This window comes from Nicotiana sylvestris, chromosome 6 (assembly GCF_000393655.2).
Source record: "Nicotiana sylvestris chromosome 6, ASM39365v2, whole genome shotgun sequence".
Lineage (NCBI taxonomy): Eukaryota > Viridiplantae > Streptophyta > Magnoliopsida > Solanales > Solanaceae > Nicotiana > Nicotiana sylvestris.
In genome coordinates this window covers 201,646,441-201,668,281 of record NC_091062.1, presented here as the reverse complement: position 1 = coordinate 201,668,281, position 21,841 = coordinate 201,646,441, and the positions used below count along the sequence as shown (strand labels likewise).

General features: G+C 41.2%; 1 protein-coding gene across 1 annotated transcript; it reads right to left on the bottom strand.

The window, feature by feature from the left end:
- Positions 1-4,529: 4,529 nt before the first annotated feature.
- LOC104220058 (E3 ubiquitin-protein ligase RSL1-like) lies at positions 4,530-5,345 on the bottom strand. Its single transcript, XM_009770854.2, has one exon. The coding sequence runs from the start codon at positions 5,343-5,345 to the stop codon at positions 4,530-4,532; it is 816 nt and encodes a 271-aa protein (XP_009769156.1).
- Between the last annotated feature and the right edge of the window lie 16,496 nt (positions 5,346-21,841).

Sequence of the window (21,841 nt, the reverse complement as noted above, 5' to 3'; positions counted from 1 at the left end):
CTATTTCTTACTGGTTAGGTTCTCCAGTATTCATTCTATAGCTTTGATTTGGTCAGGGTTGACCTCTGTTGTGATACCAAAAAGCCGAGGAACTTTCCCGAGGTTACTCCAAAAGCGCACTTTTCGGGGTTCAACTTCATACCATATCGTCTGAGTATGTCGAAGGCCTCTTTCAAATGGTTGATGTGATCTCTTTCATTTTTGACTTGACCAATATAGCGTCGATGTAGACTTCCATGGTTTTGCCGAGCTAGTCTTTGAACAATTTTGTTACTAACCTTTGATACGTCACCCCGTGTTTTCAGTCTGAAAGGCATCACTCTGTAGTAATACGTCCCCTAGTGGGTGATGAAAGTGTTTTTTTCTTGGTCTTCCTCCTCAATGAGGATCTGGTTGTAGCCCGAGTAGGCATTTAAGAAACTTAATAGCTCCTGTTCGGCCGTTGCGTCAATGAGCTGGTCAATATGGGGTAGTGGGAATGAGTCTTTGGAGCAGGCTTTGTTCAGATCTATGAAGTCTACGCACATCCGCCATTTCCCATTCTTTTTTTTCACCATGACCACGTTGGCAACCCATTGAGTGTACTTTGATTCTCTGATGGAGCCATTTTCCAGCAATTTTTCAACCTTCTCGCAGACCGCATCGTTTATTGCGGAGTTAAATTTCTGCCTAACCTGCTGCACTGAGGGGTAAAATGGGTCGACGTTCAACTTGTGTTTTGCTATTTCTTTTGGGATGCCCGATATATCTGCATGAGAGAAGGAAAATAAGTCTGTGTTGTTAGCTAAAAATTGATGGAATTTACCTGGTTCCTGAAGTTTGTGGTCGATGTAGGCTTTTTTACTATGGTCGTCTTTGTTGAGTTGTACGGGGGTCGATATCCTCTATGGTCGACCCTGTGGCTTATACGATTTCGGTGTCCCTAATAACATCTTTCTCTTAGTCATCACCTGACCTCGACCCTATTAATTGCTATGCAGCCTCGGCTTTGCCTTTCAATTGTTGCGTGTATGTGCAGTCTTAGGCCATGCGATAGCATTCTCAGGCAGTGCATTGCTCTCCTCGGATGCTGAATACTCCCCAAAGGGTGGGGAATTTGTTGACTTGATATAGGCTGGAGGGGACGGCTTTCATGGCGTGTATCCAGGGACGACCTATGATGGCTTTGTATGACGTATCCCGGTCCATGATGTGGAACATGGTCTCTAAGGTGACACCGCCGGCCATGATGGGTAGCGTGATTTCTCTATATGTTCGCTCAACTGAATTGTTAAAATCCATTAGTGTGATGCAACGTGGCACTATCCTATCCTCAAGCTTCATTTGTGCGAGAACTCGAGTGTGGACAATGCACGCACCGCTCCCATCATTGACCATAATATGTTTTATGTCAGTATCTAAGATACGTAAAGTAATAACAAGGGCGTCATAATGAGGAAAGACCAAACCGTGGGAATCCGACTTATCGAAGATGTTACTCGTTTCGAGTTCGTCATACCGTTCATGAGTGATTGACCGTTTCAGCTTGCGGGTGGTCGTGAATTTTACGATATTGATTGACGCGTCATCGCCTCCTCCGATGATCATTTGGACAGTTCGAGTTGGGGAGGGTGGTTTTGGTGGACCCTGATGTTGTTTGCATCCTCGAGCAAAATTTTCCCTTTCTTGATCGCTCAAAAGTTCTTTTAGATGTCCTTGGTAAAGCATGTTCACGACCTCTTGTCTAAGAGCAATGTAGTCCTCGGTTTTATGGCCTCGTTCCTGATGGAATTTGCAGGAGGGCGTTTGACTTTTTGGTGTTTAAGTCAGTCTTCATCTTCTGCGGCCACTTCACTTTTGGGCCAAGCTTCTCTAGGGTGTAGACTAATCTGAGGGAGAAACACAGAAATTATAAGGAGATAGTACTCAAGGCATACCTCTTTTGCTTTGGTGAGTCCCTGTTGGCGGCCTAGATGGGCCGTCGCTATGATGGGGAGGTGGTATGATAGTGGCTCTAACATATGGTTGATGTCTTTCACGGTTGGGTCGCGGGCCTGCCGTGTCTCTTCTATTGTCATTTCTTCGGTCTTTCCTGGATTCCATTAGACTGAGGTCAGCCGTTGAGTTGGCCCGTTGAGGTCATCCTCATCGGCTTGCACTTCGGTGCAGAAGGCGTTGTGTATCTCGTCCCAAGTGATTGGGGGATATTTCAGGAGTCGTCTTAACAATTTTCTGGCACCCTTGAACCATTCTTGTTTAACCCGTTCTGGAAAGCTGCTACTGCCATTTCTTCTGATACATTTGGTAAGGTCATCCTCATACGGTTGAATCGGGTGAGGAAATCTCTTTGTCCTTTACCGGGTGATTGTTTAATGGCAAATATGTCATTCACCCTTGCCTTCGCTTTTTTAGCCCAGCATGGGCAATTACAAACTTCTCGGCCATTTCCTTAAACGTCTCTATGGAGCATGCAGGTAGCTGTGAGTACCAAGTTAGTGCTCCCTCGGTGAGGGTTTTGCCAAACTTCTTCAGTAATATGGAAGACACTTGTTCTTTGGGGAGGTCATTGCTTTTTACTGCGGTGACACAGTGGGTCACATGATCCTTAGGGTTCATCATGCCATCGTATATTTTCAAGTACGACAGCATTTTGAAGGTTTTAGGTATGGCATGTGGTGCAGCTTCTTCACTATACGGTTGCTCAACGAACCAGCTGGCGTCTCTTTTTGGTAAGAGTTTTGGGGCGCCTGGTATTTTTCCTACCCTTTCTTGATGCTCTTTCATTTGGTCACGGAGCATTTTGTTCTCGTTCTCCATCTCCTCCATCTTCCTCAAAATGACTGTGAGGGTGTCGTTACCTGCATCACTAACGTTGTGAGTAATACCTGTCACAAGAGGAGGGCCATGCTGCTCGTTTGTCACTGGTGCGACGCAGACTCTCGTAGGTTCTTTGTTCATCCTTTGGGCGGGCTTGTCGAGAATGCTGGTCAGCGTGTTTGTCAACCACGCCTCGAGCATCTTTTTCACTGCTGGTTGTGCCTCTTTAGTTGTGGATGTTGAGGCCTCTTTACCATGTGAGGTTGCGATGCTGTCGTGAGGGAGGGGTGAACCATTCCGCCTGGGGGAGGTGTTGATGTCACGTCCTCAGTATCTGTTCCAGTTACTTCGTTGATGGTGTTTAGGAGGTTGGTAATAAGACTGACTACTGCTTTCATTCTTTCCTCTCCATTACCTGTCATGTTAAACTATGCACGCAAGATAAGACAAGGTTTTTTGTTGCATTCTTTTAGATCTGAAAGAAACTAAGACTTTGACTAGGACATCTCCACAAACGACGTCAAATTATTTGACCAAAAAATGATAATCTTTGGTTAAATCAATTAATCAATTATTATTATTATAAGGTTAATCCTAATTAAAGCTAATAACTTCAGATCTAAAGTTAATAGTGCGAAAGGTATGAGCAGTGAAGAAATAGAATTAACGTGAGAATAATAAATGTACTCAATGCAATAGTGTGTATGAAGTATTAGATATTAAATAGCAATAAAGGGCAACAAATGTAAATAAGGAGTAAGATTCACCCAATATTGAATGAGGTGAAAGATTCTTCCTTCTAACAATGATGAATGACAGGAATGTGAGATAATATTGAGCACTTTCTCAGATCTGGTAGAAATGACAATAGATAATCTACCAGGATCAAATCTCTCCAGAAAGTTGTTCTTTGTATTTATCTAGAGAGCTTACTTTTCAAAAGTGTTCTTATTATATGAAACCTTAGATGCTTTTTGCCTTATCTCTCATACTATTTATATGAGATATTCCCAAAGAACCCTAAAAGGTACAAATAGAGGGAATATTCAATAGAATATTTTCTTTGAAGGTTCCAAAGTTATATTAGGCGTTACTTCTACCTATGCTGCTCGACCTCGGCCCTGATGAACCACTCAGCGGCTTGTTATGTTGATCACTGATCGACCTCGACCAAACTGCCCATATTGATTTGCAGGTCACTCATGACAATCGTCTCCGCATATCGAATTTCTCTAGTTCAATTTTGACCCATACAGTTACATATAACAAGCTCGGTATATATGATTTGTATGCACTAGTTTGAGGGAGAATGTTAGTTAGTTATGTACATAATATGAATTAGTCCTAGTCCCACATAGAATATGAATATGATATGTATTGTATAAATAGAGCTCATTGTATTATAATTAAACAAAATATCAATAATAGATTTTTCTCTCATGCATTCTCACACATAAACTATTGATTATCCATGGAAGTCGTCAACTCAAAACGTGAAAACAAACTAGAAAAAAATAGATAAAACAAGACGTATGAAAGTCGTAGAGTTAATCATGTCACAAATACTTCCCCATTGTTTAACCAAAAACTGCAATATGTGAAGAGAGAAAACATTGCTCAATTCCATACTCCAGTTCCCACGCTAGTAATATTGAATCCAACAGATATGACTTAAAATTTGGAAATCAAAAACCTGAAACTGCAAAACTAGTTCTTTAAAAGCCAAGATTACATTAACAAGCATGGTGTATTGTCCAAATCACTCCACATTTATAGCAAAATTGTGATCCACATCTACAAGTCATATGTAAACATCCCTCTGTCTTTTCCACGAAATATTTGCAATAAGGACATCGAGTCCACTCTTTTGCCTTTGCAAGTTCCCTCACCATAAGATCTTCCCTGTCTCTTTCATCCGAATTCAGCTGTTGAAACTCTACACATTCAACTCCACAATGCCACGGCACCTTACATTGTGCGCAGAACAATCTCCAGCAACTCGGACACTCCGATTCCCTAATGATTTCGTCCGAATCATTCACAAGCATGGCTGAACAATCTTTATAAGGACAGTAGAATTTTTGTGAAGCAAGAATTAATGATTCACATAACATTTCGTCCCACCTAGAAATTACTTCTTTTGGCACAATAGAACTACATGTTTCGAAATCAAGAATTTCCCTACAAGCCACACCTGGACATGTTACAACATGAATATTTTCCTGGATTTTAGTCGCTACATGTTTGCTAATGCAATCAGTACAAAAAATGTGGCTGCATGTTTGTATTGTGAACATTTCATCACTTTCTTTCCTTTCTGCACATATTTCACAGAAACTTAACGATGATTCTCCTACTTCATGTGCACCACCTTCTGCTTCTGTGTTTTGATTAAAAATTGTTGAATTCATTATTACTTCTTGAAACTGGAGTTCTTCAGCAGACTTCTCATCTGATATTGAGAAGTTCTCATCGTTTTCGATTTCATCGAATAGTAATGAGACGTAAAAATCATCACAAGAAAGATCAAGAGCGGATTCTTTTGCCATTTGATCAAGGATATATCGTGCTAACTCGAGCCAAGGTTCATGCTGCGTACTTATCACCGTTTCAGATCTCACTTGTGCAACTACACTAGGTATATTGTTGTGTGTATATTGTGCTTACCCGAACTGCTTATAAATGGTGTAGGGATGAGTGACTGATTCATAAGAACTTTTCTAAGTTCTAGGGCCTGGACTAGAGACTTAATTCATAAGAACTCTCGTCTCATTGGAAATCTAAACAAGTCTCTGAAACTTTTAGACTTCTCTAGATATTCTCTTCCCTTTCGAATTTCTGTTAGGATAAGTTATGGTAAGTCAAAGTACTTGCTAGACTTGTACACCAAATCGTATTAATGTAACAAATATAAGTTACTTGCAATAGTGATGTGAATTTTTTTATTTTATTTTTATTAGTGTATTTAATATGTTATAATATATGAAATAACTTTACTTACAATATACTTTCCCTATACTTTATATCTTTCATAAAATTTCAAAATTATTTTCCTTATTGAAAAGTCTTCCATTCTTACAATCTTTCCCTTATACTATCTCTTCCATAATCCTTAACTAACTTTGCTACCTAATCTATCTTTTCAGAAACGTTTGATCAGTATTTAAAATATTTTGTATTATATTTACTTGTAGTTTTGTACGATATCTTTTCAGAATCTTTCTTATTTAGATATCCAAAATATGCACCTTATTTTCAGATCTTCCATTTGTCACACCTCCTTTTTGCGCGCCCGGCCCCGAAGGGTTAAATGCGCGGGTGGAGTTTTTCCAATTTAAGTGACAATATTCGAAATGCGATTATTTATTTAATTCAGAGTCGCCACTTGGGAAAGGTTGGGCTTTTGGTGTCCCAAGTCACCGGTTTATCTTGAATCCCAAATCGAGGAAAAATATTCGACTTTTCCAAATGAAGTCTGCGAACCAGAAATTCTAAGTAAGGAATTCTGTTGACCTGAGGGAAGGTGTTAGGCACCCTCGAATCCCGTGGTTCTAGCACGGTCGCTTAAATTGTTATAATGGCTAAGTATCTGATTTAAATACATGTTAGGACTTACGTGCTTCCATTAAGTTTAAACCGCTTTTATTATTATCATTTATTTTTATAGAATTACAACGTCGTGAAAATGTATCTTGAACTACGTCGCAATCAATGCACCCGTATTTGTTAAATACATTTCGACTCCGTTGAGATTTGGATTCGGGTCACATCAATGCGCACCCAAGTTTAAGAATGTATTTTATTAAAGGTGCACCTAAAGCGACTAGCGTATTGTTATTTTGGGAAGGCCGTAAAATTCTCTAAAATGGCCTATCCTGAATTCTAAACATTTATTATGGTTATTTATTGAGGGCCCCACGATTTACATCTCATTTGGCGAGGCTCGTCTCATTATTTTAGAAGGAACATCCTAAAGTGACTACATTTCTAATGTGTTTATCTCTAAAAATAGAAGAAAAGATGCATGCTAATTTAACTATGTGTTTGGCCAAATCCAGATTTTAGTTAATCGTCCGATTAATTATTTGCGGAATGAGGAAACATTGTACCTCATGAAAACATGCTTTTAACTTGATAGAAGAAATGTATATGAGATTGATGAAATGCTACGACTGTTACAAGAGCTCCCTAACTTTAACTTATTCAGACAAGATTAATTAAAATTGCTTATTAGGAAATGCGACTAATGATATTTGAAACTCATCCTATAAACTGCTTAATGAAAACTGAAACTCAAGAGTTTGAAACTGTATTGTCTTTAGCTAGATCTAAACAGCCATTTGCCCTTACATATTCGAAACATGCTGAAAGAGCGAGTTTGAATTAGCAATTGTATTAAATGGCTGCACATTTCATGGATTGTGTTTACATCTTGTGTACTACTAAACGAATAAAATGTCACAGTTTCAGATTGGCATAAACTTTAATTAAGTACAACCTTACTAATGTATCTCTATTAGGCTAACAGACCAGGAAACTACATATCTTAACAACATTAAAAAAAAATTCGTAAGCAATACAACAGGTGATTATAACTCCTTCAGATCTTTTGATTCATGCTTTCATTGTTACATCAAATGCGAGTCTTAGTATGTACCTGGATATTGGATACAACAGAAGAAGCAAGGGGTCAGTAGGGCAACAGAAGCGATACCAAACAGCAGCAGTAACAGCAGGTATCAATAGAACAGAAATCCCAGTGCAAGAGGCTAGTAAAGCCAATGGAGGAAAGGCAGAATGAAACAAATTCCCAGTAGTATGGAGTCAGAGAATCAGGCAATCCAATTCCAGGAGAAGCAAGCAACACAAATCCAAACAATAGACTTAACTGATACTTGAAGGAAGACAGGACTAATTTGGACAGTTTGAACAAATTGAGAATCGAACAAACAGTAGGAAGAAGACAATTTCTGATTTTTGTGATATCCCTTTCCCTATCTCCTTTCTTTTCAAGTTCTAATGTCAGTCCTCAATTTTGAAATCTATTTGGGTTATCAAAGAGAAATCTTTTCCAGTTTCTGTTTTCAGAATTTGAACTCTCAGATGTTCCCTCTCAGTGTCTCTCTCTATCTCTGTATGCTTTGTCTATGTATCTCTATCAGCTCTCTCTTTTTCTCTTCTATCCTCACAGTGTGTGTATTTCTTTCCTCTAAATCTTCAGGGTTCTCTAACCTCTAATCCTCTAGGTCTCCTTCATTCTGTCTATGTCTTTTTTCTTTTATAAGCCTTCCTTACCCCTTTTAACAGCCTGTTTAGACTATCACCATGCCCCTCCCATGTGCCTTCCATTTTCAGTTCCACTTTAGCTAATTAAGTATTAACCCCATCAATATTCCCTGGTAGACTTATCTTTCCTATTTTATTAACTAAAAGCAAGCATGGGCAGTAGAATATATCTGACAGCATATGCTGCCAAACCATTTTTAACTCAAAAACCCCTTTATGCAGGAAACAGGCTGTGCACAATGCACATGCTGTGCACAAGTGCACATGCCATCAACTCAGATTTCAATTACAGATCAAGCCTTAGGTTTCTGAAATCATAATAACAACTATAAGTAACTGAACTTGGTTCTTAATTGATTCAGGCAAATGTTCAACAGAAGCAAATCGATTTATTTTGTTCAGGCAGTTGAAACTAATTGACGACACATGTCGACTCAACTATATTAGCATTAACATACACAATCGTAGCCAAAAATCATACATTCAAAAGTATAGGACACATGACTCGACTTATACTGATTAAACAGAACTGTACTTCGAGGAATCAGTTAATCAGTACAAATTTGAAATTCAAACTAATTGCACAACAAATACACATGCCTTATCAGAATAGGAGGGGGATTCAGACAAACACAGAGGTTCAGGTAAGGTGGACAAACAAAAGTTGATAAAATTAAAACAAATATGAACAGACTTTTAAAACAAATCACACTGACTAAAACAAGTAAAGGAAAGAAAGCAAACTCACCTTAAAACTCGAAAAATCAAAAGTTTGAACTCGGATTTGGACAGACCTTTCTTAAGGCTGAACGGACTTTAATCGAAGTGTTTCTCAGATGAGAAACACTTTCGATTAAGTTCCATTAGACCTTAATCTCTTTAGCTCGAACAGACATGGACCAGTGATGAAGAACTACAAAGTTCCAAAACTCAGATCTGGGATTCATGCTTCCCTGATCAGATTCGGACCAAACCAAGTATGGTTTGGTCACGAGGGGGGTCTGGGGAGTGTCTGGTGTGAAACTGGGGTTAAACTGTGTAGATCGAGTTTTGACTCGAATCTTCAAATGAAGATTCGAGAAGGTGGGAAGGGATTCGAACTACATGGTTAACAGATCCGTGTTTCGGATGGTGAGGGGGTTCTATGGTGTTCAGGTGGAGGTCACCGGCGTTCATGCCGCCGGGTTTCTGGTGAAGGTGTGCAGGGGCGGCTAGGCTTTGAGGGGGAGGGTCTGTGGAGACGAAGGCTGGGGTATTGGATAGGGGGGCAGGGTAAGATTATGGGCTTATATAGTTAGTGGGTAGGCGGATCTCAACCGTTAGATCAATCTAGATCTACGGTCTGGATCTGATGGCTTAATTGGAACGGTGACGTTTCGAGGGTAAAGGGTTCGGGTTGGTCCAGGTGGAAACGGGTCGGGTTTTGTTCGTGGGTATGGGAAATGTAATCTTGGCCGTTGATCAATCTGAGATCAACGGCCCAGATCAATTTGTATCAATACGACGTCGTTTGGACTCTCTGGGCATCAGCTGGACTGGGGTCGGGCAAGCCTGGTTCTGGGATGTTTGTTTGGGCCAATAAATTGGCCCAATCCGGAATAATTGCTGATCTTTTTTTCTTTTTTTTTTTTTTATTTTAAAAACAAAATCTAAGCAAAAAAAAATCAAATTAAAAATTAAATAACACTCAATACAATTATTTGCACACACACTAAGATATTTCAAAACAGGTAAAATCAAAACAAATCAAAATCATGGACGAAGATGCCTATTTATGATTTTCTATTTAACGACCGAATTACGGTTCGAATTATGCATGACACACACATTTTTTTGTATTTTGTTTTAATACAGTAAAAATGGGCAAAATTGTAAATAACCAACAAAATACCATGTAAAATCCAAAATTTGTACAGCAGGGCCAATTATTATTATTTTTTATTTCTTTTGGAGCGACTGTCGTGCGAAACAAAAATCACGTGCTTACAGCTGCCCCTCTTTGTTCGGAAACACGAAGAGTTTCCGTGCAAAGATAAAGTGAGCGTGTATGAGCGATTTTTGCCTATGGACCACTCCGTATGAAGCATGTTTTTGAAAGATCTGACCGAATCTTGCTTCAAAGATTTCCTACATATCCTGGGCTAAACAGGAATCAGGTCAATGTAGTTCGAGAAGTTTTGGTAGCTGGGACTACCATGGGATTGCAATGCTTGCTGCTACTGCTGTTGCTGTTGTCACTGCTGCGTCACTGACCGCCTTATTACAACCAAACGAAAATTGGAAACTGAACTAACTACTTATATGCATGTCAACTGCTAGTTACAAGATTCCTATCTATGATTCTTTTACGACTTGATCTTGGGTCTTAGCTGATTCTGCTTGTAGACTCCGATCTGAATCTTGATGCTTGCGAGTTGCGGCGACTTGTTTAACCTCTAGGATACTGAGTGAGACGCGATCGGCAGGGTTCAGGACCTTGATCAAATGTTGGAGTCAATCCGCCTTCCATTTACTCCGATATCTCGGGATATCTTCTTTTTTTTTCTTTTTCTTCTTTGATTCCGAACTGGGACTCATCTCGTGGGTCATTTCGATCCATGTGGCTCGAGGTTAGACCTGCGGGAGAAAACAAACGAACGAAATTTTCTGCCCCAGTTTCACTAGGAAAATTTCGTTAATTATTCGCCAGGAAGTTCATAAAATTGATGAAAGAGGATATGCATGCTCAGTTCAGGGTTGGAGCCCTAATACCGACTACTAAAAGGAAAATTCAGTTTAGGGTTTAAAACCCTAATGCTGATTGCATGGAAAAGCTCAGTTCAGAGTTTAAAACTCTAATGCTGGCTGAAAGGAAAAGTTCAGTTTAGGGTTTAAAACCCTAATGCTGACTAAAAAGAAAATTCAGTTTAGGGTTTAAAACCCTAATGCTGATTGCATGGAAAAGCTCAGTTCAGAGTTTAAAACTCTAATGCTGGCTGAAAGGAAAAAGTTCAGTTTAGGGTTTAAAACCCCTAATGCTGACTAAAAGGAAAATTCAGTTTAGGGTTTAAAACCCTAATGCTGATTGCATGGAAAAGCTCAGTTTAGGGTTTAAAACCCTAATGCTGGCTGAAAGAAAAAAGTTCAGTTTAGGGTTTAAAACCCTAATGCTGACTAAAAGGAAAATTCAGTTTAGGGTTTAAAACCCTAATGCTGATTGCATGGAAAAGCTCAGTTTAGGGTTTAAAACCCTAATGCTGGCTGAAAGGAAAAAGTTCAGTTTAGGGTTTAAAACCCTAATGCTGACTAAAAGGAAAATTCAGTTTAGGGTTTAAAACCCTAATGCTGATTGCATGGAAAAGCTCAGTTTAGGGTTTAAAACCCTAATGCTGGCTGAATGGAAAAAGTTCAGTTTAGGGTTTAAAACCCTAATGCTGACTAAAAGGAAAATTCAGTTTAGGGTTTAAAACCCTAATGCTGATTGCATGGAAAAGCTCAGTTTAGGGTTTAAAACCCTAATGCTGGCTGAAAGGAAAAAGTTCAGTTTAGGGTTTAAAACCCTAATGCTGACTAAAAGGAAAATTCAGTTTAGGGTTTTAAAACTCTAATGCTGATTGCATGGAAAAGCTCAGTTTAGGGTTTTAAAACCCTAATGCTGGCTGAATGGAAAAAGTTCAGTTTAGGGTTTAAAACCCTAATGCTGACCAAAAGGAAAATGCAGTTTAGGGTTTAAAACCCTAATGCTGATTGCATGGAAAAAGCTCAGTTTAGGGTTTAAAACCCTAATGCTGGCTGAAAGGAAAAAGTTCAGTTTAGGGTTTAAAACCCTAATGCTGACTAAAAGGAAAATTCAGTTTAGGGTTTAAAACCCTAATGCTGATTACATGGAAAAGCTCAGTTTAGGGTTTAAAACCCTAATGCTGGCTGAATGGAAAAAGTTCAGTTTAGGGTTTAAAACCCTAATGCTGACCAAAAGGAAAATTCAGTTTAGGGTTTAAAACCCTAATGCTGATTGCATGGAAAAAGCTCAGTTTAGGGTTTAAAACCCTAATGCTGGCTGAAAGGAAAAAGTTCAGTTTAGGGTTTAAAACCCTAATGCTGACTAAAAGGAAAATTCAGTTTAGGGTTTTAAAACCCTAATGCTGATTGCATGGAAAAAGCTCAGTTTAGGGTTTAAAACCCTAATGCTGGTTGAAAAGAAAAAGTTCAGTTTAGGGTTTAAAACCCTAATGCTGACTAAAAGGAAAATTCAGTTTAGGGTTTAAAACCCTAATGCTGATTTCATGGAAAAGCTCAGTTTAGGGTTTAAAACCATAATGCTGGCTGAATGAAAAAAATTCAGTTTAGGGTTTAAAACCCTAATGTTGACTAAAAGGAAAATTCAGTTTAGGGTTTAAAACCCTAATGCTGATTGCATGGAAAAGCTCAGTTTAGGGTTTAAAACCCTAATGCTGGCTGAAAGGAAAAAGTTCAGTTCAGGGTTTAAAACCCTAATGCTGACTAAAAGGAAAATTCAGTTTAGGGTTTAAAACCCTAATGCTGATTGCATGGAAAAGCTCAGTTTAGGGTTTAAAACCCTAATGCTGGTTGAAAGGAAAAAGTTCAGTTTAGGGTTTAAAACCCTAATGCTGACTAAAAAGGAAAATTCAGTTTAGGGTTTAAAACCCTAACGTTGATTGCATGGAAAAGCTCAGTTTAAGGTTTAAAACCCTAATGCTGGCTTAAAGGAAAAAGTTCAGTTCAGGGTTTAAAACCCTAATACTGACTAAAAGGAAAATTCAGTTTAGGGTTTAAAACCCTAATGCTGATTGCATGGAAAAGCTCAGTTTAGGGTTTAAAACCCTAATGCTGGCTGAAAGGAAAACGTTTAGTTCAGGGTTTAAAACCCTAATGCTGACTAAAAGGAAAATTCAGTTTAGGGTTTAAAACCCTAATGCTGATTGCATGGAAAAGCTCAGTTTAGGGTTTAAAACCCTAATGCTGGCTAAAAGGAAAAAGTTCAGTTTAGGGTTTAAAACCCTAATGCTGACTAAAAAGGAAAATTCAGTTTAGGGTTTAAAACCCTAATGCTGATTGCATGGAAAAGCTCAGTTTAGGGTTTAAAACCCTAATGCTGGCTGAAAGGAAAACGTTTAGTTCAGGGTTTAAAACCCTAATGCTGACTAAAAGGAAAATTCAGTTTAGGGTTTAAAACCCTAATGCTGATTGCATGGAAAAGCTCAGTTTAGGGTTTAAAACCCTAATGCTGGCTAAAAGGAAAAAGTTCAGTTTAGGGTTTAAAACCCTAATACTGACTAAAAGGAAAATTCAGTTTAGGGTTTAAAACCCTAATGCTGACTAAAAGGAAAATTCAGTTTAGGGTTTAAAACCCTAATGTTGATTGCATGGAAAAGCTCAGTTTAGGGTTTAAAACCCTAATGCTGGCTGAAAGGAAAAAGTTCAGTTTAGGGTTTAAAACCCTAATACTGACTAAAAGGAAAATTCAGTTTAGGGTTTAAAACCCTAATGCTGATTGCATGGAAAAGCTCAGTTTAGGGTTTAAAACCCTAATGCTGGCTGAAAGGAAAAAGTTCAGTTCAGGGTTTAAAACCCTAATGTTGACTAAAAGGAAAATTCAGTTTAGGGTTTAAAACCCTAATGCTGATTGCATGGAAAAGCTCAGTTTAGGGTTTAAAACCCTAATACTGGCTGAAAGGAAAAAGTTCAGTTTAAGGTTTAAAACCCTAATGCTGACTAAAAAGGAAAATTCAGTTTAGGGTTTAAAACCCTAATGCTGATTGCATGGAAAAGCTCAGTTTAGGGTTTAAAACCCTAATGCTGGCTGAAAGGAAAAAGTTCAGTTCAGGGTTTAAAACCCTAATGCTGACTAAAAGGAAAATTCAGTTTAGGATTTAAAACCCTAATGCTGATTGCATGGAAAAGCTCAGTTTAGGGTTTTAAAACCCTAATGCTGGCTGAATGGAAAAAGTTCAGTTTAGGGTTTAAAACCCTAATGCTGACCAAAAGGAAAATTCAGTTTAGGGTTTAAAACCCTAATGCTGATTGCATGGAAAAGCTCAGTTTAGGGTTTAAAACCCTAATGCTGGCTGAAAGGAAAAAGTTCAGTTTAGGGTTTAAAACCCTAATGCTGACTAAAGGAAAAAGTTCAGTTTAGGGTTTAAAACCCTAATGCTGACTAAAAGGAAAATTCAGTTTAGGGTTTAAAACCCTAATGCTGATTGCATGGAAAAGCTCAGTTTAGGGTTTAAAACCCTAATGTTGGCTGAATGAAAAAGTTTAGTTTAGGGTTTAAAACCCTAATGCTGACTGGCTGGGGATAAAGCTCGAGAATACTACACGATCTATTTTTGAGTTTTCTTGTTTTAATAGAAGATAAAAAGGGAGTTTCGTGGAAGCTTACCTTTCGAGTGAATTCACCATTGCCGAAGTACTTCCTGTACCCGTGTACCTTCTTCTTTGGGCGATACCTGCTTCTTGCACGGTTGTCTTGGATTAGACCTGTTTCAACCTTTCAAACAAAGAATCATTTGTTAGTTTGGAAATGACGGTCGGTTTGGTGACCTTGATCGTTCCCAGTTGCTTTCTTGCGTCTTTATTTCTGTTGTGAAGTTCCGCAATTGATTTGATTCGAATGGCGAAACCCTTCTAGACTGTTCAGGCTTGTATTTCCAGATTCTGCGATGATTTGCCTCGTAAGGCCTCTTTTTTGTCCCGTTTTGATTGAAGGTTCTCAACGGGGATTTTATTGGAGGTGCTCTGTGGGAATTTGTACAAAGGAAGCTCTGTGGGGGGAATATTTTACAAAGTGGATTCTTTGTGCGGATTCTGTACAATGGGGTATGCTGGGTTTTTTGTTTCAAAACGAGTTTCCCAGGGTTTGTTGGGGTAAGCTTGTTGGGGAATATTTACAAAAGGACTCGCTGGGGATGTGCTGATGAAATTCAAACGGGATTTTTTTTTCTTTTTTTTTTCATACTGGGGAGACTTTGTGGGAGATTGTACAAAGAAACTCTGTGGGGATTTGTATAGGGGGAGACTCTGTGTTGATTTGTCCAAAGGCGGACTTGCTGGGGAAGATTTCAAGATTTCTCTCTTTCCTCTTTACTCTGAAACACCATCAAACGTCATGATTCATCATGCTTGGGCAATCATACCAACGAGATGAGGCGCTTTCCTTCATGAGACGGGATTCCTTACAAACAAACCATGCCACTTGTCCTTTCCGGTGTGTCCTGAACTCGGGGTTAAAATGCAAAAGGGATTCGAAAAGAAACAAAGAAATACCCTTTTCGGGACGAGAAAGAACTTATCTGAGGAAGATAACGCTGGCTTTAAATGACATGACATGCTCTTTGGACTGGACGTCTGACCTTCTAAGAACTTGCGTTTTCCTGAACCAGAACGGATCTGTGATTCCAAACCGGTGGCACTCTGCCGAAACTTTCTTGGGGTGGCGTCATTCGTTTTCGTCCAACAGCGCCCTTTGCGGGTTTTCGCTGGCTGACCTCTCTCATTTCTCTTCCTGTCATCGCTTGATAGCACTCTTTGCGAGTTTTTACTAAACAAGCTCTCTCATTTTGGTTTCTCTTCTCCCGTCGCCTCGTGGTGCCCGAAGGTTTTCACCGCCGAGACTCTCTCATTTTATCTCTCTCAATTCAGAGTGTGATGGTCTTCGTTTGTGACGCTTATTGATTCCCCACCATATTTGGTAATTGATTTGAAGGCTTGTGCTTGGTAAAGAGAGGTAGTGATACTAACTTCTCAACTGCTCGACGTGCCCCGGTTTTCAATTTCAGGGTGAATGGGATTTTATTGTTGGTGTGACTGAACCTCAGGGAGAGGCTGCCTACGTATCCTTTCGGAATCAAGTCAAACGTAGTTCAGGCCTCAATCAATGTTTTGTTTTGTTTTTTTTTTTGTTTTGTAAGCGGCTCAAAAGTTGGTAGAGAGAATTGGGTAGTGTTTGGGGAGTAGTGGGGGATAAAACCTTCGCCATTTTCAAGCGTGTCCGGACCACTGGAGTATGATTTAGACGTAGTACCTCTTGACTGCATCTGCATTTACTGCTGTGTCGGGGTCATTTCCTTCGATATCACCCAGATACAATGCTCCTCTTGGCAATATCTTCCTTACGATGTATGGGCCTTTCCAATTCAGAGCAAACTTCCCTTTTGCTTCCTCATGATGCGGCAGAATACGCCTCAGTACCAATTGTCCTACTTCGAAATTCCGGGGTCGGACTTTCTTGTTGTAAGCACGGGCCATCCTTCGTTGGTATAACTGTCCGTGGCAAACTGCGGCCATCCGCTTTTCATCAATCAACGTCAATTGCTCTAACCGAGTCTTGACCCACTCGCTGTCCTCGATTTCTGCTTCGACAATGATTCGAAGCGAAGGAATTTCTACCTCTGCCGGTATTACAGCCTCGGTCCCATAAACCAAAAGATAAGGAGTCGCTCCCACCGATGTGCGTACCGTAGTGCGGTACCCCAATAATGCAAATGGTAACTGCTCATGCCACTGTCGGGAACTTTGGATGGTCTTCCTCAAAATCTTCTTGATGTTTTTGTTTGCCGCTTCCACAGCACCATTGGCCTTTGGCCGATAAGGCGTGGAATTCCTATGCGTTATCTTGAATTGCTCGCATACATCTCCCATCAAGTGACTGTTCAAGTTTGCTGCGTTATCTGTAATGATAGTCGCAGGAATACCGAAACGACAGATAAGATTTGAGTGTACAAAATCCACCACAGCTTTCTTAGTGACCGACTTGAGAGTGACAGCCTCTACCCATTTTGTGAAGTAGTCTATGGCAACCAGTATAAACCTGTGTCCATTCGAGGCCTTTGGTTCAATTGGTCCAATGACGTCCATGCCCAAGCGACAAATGGCCAAGGTGCGGACATGGGATGCAGTTCCGTGGGAGGTGCATGAATCAGATCACTGTGCACCTGACACTGATGACACTTCTGAACGAAGCTAAAGCAATCCTTTTCCATGGTCATCCAGTAATAACCTGCTCTAAGGATTTTCTTCGCTAAGACATACCCGTTCATGTGAGGTCCGCACACACCAGCGTGTACTTCGTGCATGATCTTTCTCGCTTCCTCGATATCGACACATCTTAGGAGATTGAGGTCCGGGGTCCTCTTATATAACAATTCACCGCTAAAAAAGAAACCACTTGCATGTCGCCTAATGGTCCTCTTTTGATCTCCAGTAGCGTGCTCGGGGTATTCTTGCGTCTTTAGGAACCTCTTGATATCGTGGCACCAAGGCTGCGTATTTGATCCCGCCTCGATTACACTGCAGTAACCGTGTCTTTCCTTGATTTAGATTTCCAAAGGATCGACGTGGGCGTTGCCCGGGTAGGGTAGCATTGAAGCCAAAGTAGCAAGTGCATCTGCCAGTTCATTGTGACACCTCGGAATATACCTGAACTCTATTGAGGTAAAGCGCTTGCTGAGGTCCTCCACATGTTGTCGGTATGGGATAAGTTTGACATCCCGAGTTTCCCACTCGCCTTGAGCTTGCCGGATGATCAGGTCAGAATCTCCCATAATCAGTAAGTTTTCGACATCCTGATCGATTGCCATATGCATGCCCATAATGCAGGCTTCATACTCAGCTGTATTGTTTGTGCAAAAGAAACGCAGTCTAGCTGTGGCGGGATAATGCTGACCGGAAGGCGAGATCAAAATTGCCCCAATCCCTACACCCTTGGCGTTCACGGCTCCGTCAAAGAACATCTTCCAAACATGAGCTTCCTCCGAGATCACTTCTACGGTGTTTACCTCTTCATCTGGAAAGTAGGTATCCAATGGCTGGTATTCCTCATCGACCGGATTTTCGGCCAAATGATCTGCTAATGCCTGGGCTTTCATTGCCGTGCGAGTGACATAAACTATGTCGAATTCCGTAAGCAAGATTTGCCATTTAGCCAGTCTCCCAGTAGGCATTGGTTTCTGGAATATATACTTCAAAGGATCCAACCTGCTTATGAGGAATGTAGTGTGGGCTTGGAGATAATGTCTCAGCTTTTGAGCAACCCATGTGAGAGCGCAGCATGTCCTTTCCAGCAGCGTGTATTTGGCCTCGTAGCCGGTGAATTTCTTGCTCAAGTAGTAGATTGCTTGCTCCTTCTTTCCGCTTACGTCGTGTTGCCCGAGGACGCAACCGAAAGAGTTCTCCAAGACTGTCAGATACAAGAAAACTGGCCTTCCCGGTTCTTTAGGGACCAAGACCGGGGGATTCGAAAGGTATTCTTTGACTTTATCAAAGGCTTCTTGACATTCAACTGTCCATTTGATCGCCGCGTCTTTCCTTAACAGCTTAAATATGGGATCACACGTGCTTGTCAGCTGGGCAATGAACCGACTGATGTAATTCAACCTGCCCAACAGTCTCATCACGTCTTTCTTTGTTCTTGGGGGAGGTAGATCTCTGATGGATTTTATCTTAGTTGGATCCAGCTCGATCCCTCTCCTGCTTACGATGAAGCCCAAAAGTTCGCCCGACGGAACTCCGAAAGCGCATTTGGCTGGGTTTAGCTTCAAGTCATACTTCCTTAATCTCTCGAAGAACTTCCTCAAGTCTTGGATGTGATTATCCTGCATCCTGGATTTGACTATCACGTCGTCCACGTACACCTCTATTTCCTGGTGCATCATGTCATGGAAAATGGCAGTCATGACCCTCATGTAAGTAGCCCCAGCATTCTTCAAACCAAATGGCATGACCCGGTAACAGTAGGTGCCCCAAGGCGTGGTGAAGGTAGTTTTCTCGGCGTCCCCTTCATCCATCAATACCTGGTGATACCCAGCATAACAATCTACAAAAGACTGTATCTCGTGTTTGGCACAATTGTCAACGAGGATGTGAATGTTGGGCAGCAGGAAGTTATCTTTAGGACTCGCTCTGTTCAGGTCTCGGTAATCTACACATACCCGAGTTTTCCCGTCCTTTTTTGGTACTGGAACCACATTCGCCAACCATGTTGTATATTGGACTACCCAGATCACTCCTGTTTTCAGTTGCATGGTGATCTCCTCCTTAATCTTGTCACTGACCTCAGTTTTGAACTTTCGTTGCTTTTGTTGAACTGGAGGACAACCAGGATGAATCGACAATTTATGAACCACTAGATCAACACCTAATCCCGGCATGTCATCATATGACCAAGCAAACACATCTTTGAATTCAAAAAGAAGTTGAATTATCGCCTCTCGCGTTTTCTTGTCCGTGTGAATGCTTATCTTGGTCTCCCGGATTTCTTCCGGGGTTCCTAAATTTACCGGTTCAGTGTCATTCAGATTTGGCTTAGGTTTATTCTCGAAATATTCCAACTCTCGGTTTATCTCCCTAAAAGCCTCTTCCGCATCATATTCTGGTTCTGGGTTCATTAATTCGCAGTTAAATAACTCATTGTGATCTGGGCGTGAAGTCCGCAAGCATGTCATATTTAAAGCCGCATTATTAGGACTGAAAAGGAAGATAAAAGGAAAAATGATAAAAATCAGAACAAAAGAAAGAATAGGAAAGCAATGATGATTTTTTTTATATTTTCTTTGGAAAGTTGGAAGACAACAATGTTTACAACTAGGAATTCAAAGCAACAATTGAAAAGAAGAAAACGTTCAAGTTATGTCCTGGAGATAACTTGTGACACAGGAAAGGTGGCAGGACAGGTCTACCCGGACTTCCGTCTAGTCGGGAATGGCGTAGCCTCCCAGTTTTGAAGTTGGGCGCTCGGCCTCATGTACAGCATCTCAGCAGTGCTTGTGCCTTCACCTGGTTGAACCATGTGGACTTCGTAGAGCATCTCTCTCATTGCCCCACATATCTCCTCGATTTCCTCAGCCGTGAAGACCTCATCATCTTCTTCTTCAATGTACCTCGGCCTGATGAAAGTTGCATATAAATCCGGCAGTGGTTGTGGTAACTTCCAACCCTCATTTTTCCTTTTCTTTGCCCACTCTTCGTCTGCTGGAGTAGGTTTGAAACCTGTCCAAAAGGTTTCTTGATGATTGGCAAAGTAATGGGTTCTGTTATTCCCTGAAGGGTTCGCCCAAGCCCCTTCCCTGGCCTAAATCCGTGCCGAATCATCTCTTTGGCCACCATAACCGAGGCGTTAGACAAGAAGGGCTGGGGGCAGGGTGTTCCCTCTTCGTGCTGCTCTGCCAGTACAACCTCGAAAGCTTGATAGACCGTATGTTCGCTTCCTTCTCTTGGTTCAAGGTACGGGATGGATGGGTCCCGATAAATGGCATGCTCATCTTCCCCATGGACCACGATCTCTCGGTCTTCGTACTCGAACTTCACCATCTGGTGAAGAGTGGAAGGCACGGCTCCTGCCGCATGGATCCAAGGTCTGCCAAGGAGAAAATTGTAGGATGTGTCCATGTCGATCACCTGGAAGGTTACTCGAAATTCGACTGGTCCTATGACCAACAACAGGTCTATTTCTCCCATGGTATCTCTCTTGATGCCGTCGAAAGCTCTCACGCAGACGTTGTTGGGTCGGATTCTTCCTGCCCCAATTTCCATTCTTTGTAGCGTGGAGAGCGGGCAAATGTCAACACCTGATCCCCCATCCAGCATTACCCGCTTGACATAGTAGTCCTCGCATTTCACTGTTAAGTGCAAGGCCTTGTTGTGTGCTGCTCCTTCCGGGGGTAAATCATTCTTGCTGAAAGAGATTTGGTTGACGGTGAAGAATCTTTCTGTCATCTGCTCTAGTTGCTCCACCGAGGTTTCAACTGGTACATATGCTTAATTTAGGGTTTTCAGCAGGATCTTTTGATGCTCGGTCGACCTCATCAATAATGACAGCATGGATACTTGCTCAGGGTACTTGCGCAGCTGATCTATCACTTCGTAATCTGGCATTTTCATTTGTTGGAAGAACACTTCCGCTTCTTCAACACTCACGGGCTTCTTTGGAGGGAAGCGCCTTTGTGTGGCGTTGTTCAGTTCTTGGGTATTTGATTACCTTCCAATGAAAGTATTTTCTGGAAGTTCTCCCATGACCTCTTTACCTTTGTACATCACCAAAGTCTTTTGATAATTCCACGGCACTGTGGACGGGTTGGTCATTGGCTTTTGTGGCACGCGTCCGATAACCACTGGCTCATTCAGCCGAGGTGGTTGAATCGTCCCCCGGACCACATAGGCCCCTTTCGGCACGTACATAGGTTTTGTCGTTTTGATCTCGAAGTTCTGCGTCTTCTCAGCTCGACCTCGTGGTATGTAAAGAACTTCATTTTTTACAGGTACCACTTTCTTCTCCACCTTCTTTTCAGGCACTTTCTTTATAGCTTTGACCTCTTCCCCCTTTTCTAGTTTCTGGTCCATTTCGGGCCTCTTCCCCGTGTCGACAATGGCAATTATGGCTTTCAGAGCAGGGTCGAACTCTTTGTCTTCACAAATCATTCCGATCAGCGGCCCATTATTGTGAGCAGGTAGTGGATTGTTAGTTACATTCGGGATCTCCTCGTCCCTTAGCACTATCTTCCCTTGCTCTATCAGATTTTCGACCACTCTTTTCAATGACCAGCAGTCATTTGTATCATGTCCCTCGGCCCCTGAATGATAGGCGCATCTGACTCCGGCTTTGTAAGAAGGCGATGTTGGGTTTTGCCTCGTTTGGGGAATTGGTTGCAAGAAACCTAACTGGACTAGCTTAGGGAACAAAGTAGAGTATTGTTCACCGATGGGTGTGAAAGTCCGCCGTCGAGGTGTCTCCTGAGGGCGAAAGTTATTCTGTGGGGGTTGCGGGTTA

What these genes read in the sequence shown, in the direction of transcription:
- LOC104220058 (XM_009770854.2), bottom strand. Translation starts at nt 5,345, where the DNA reads ATGGCAAAAGAATCCGCTCTTGATCTTTCTTGTGATGATTTTTACGTC.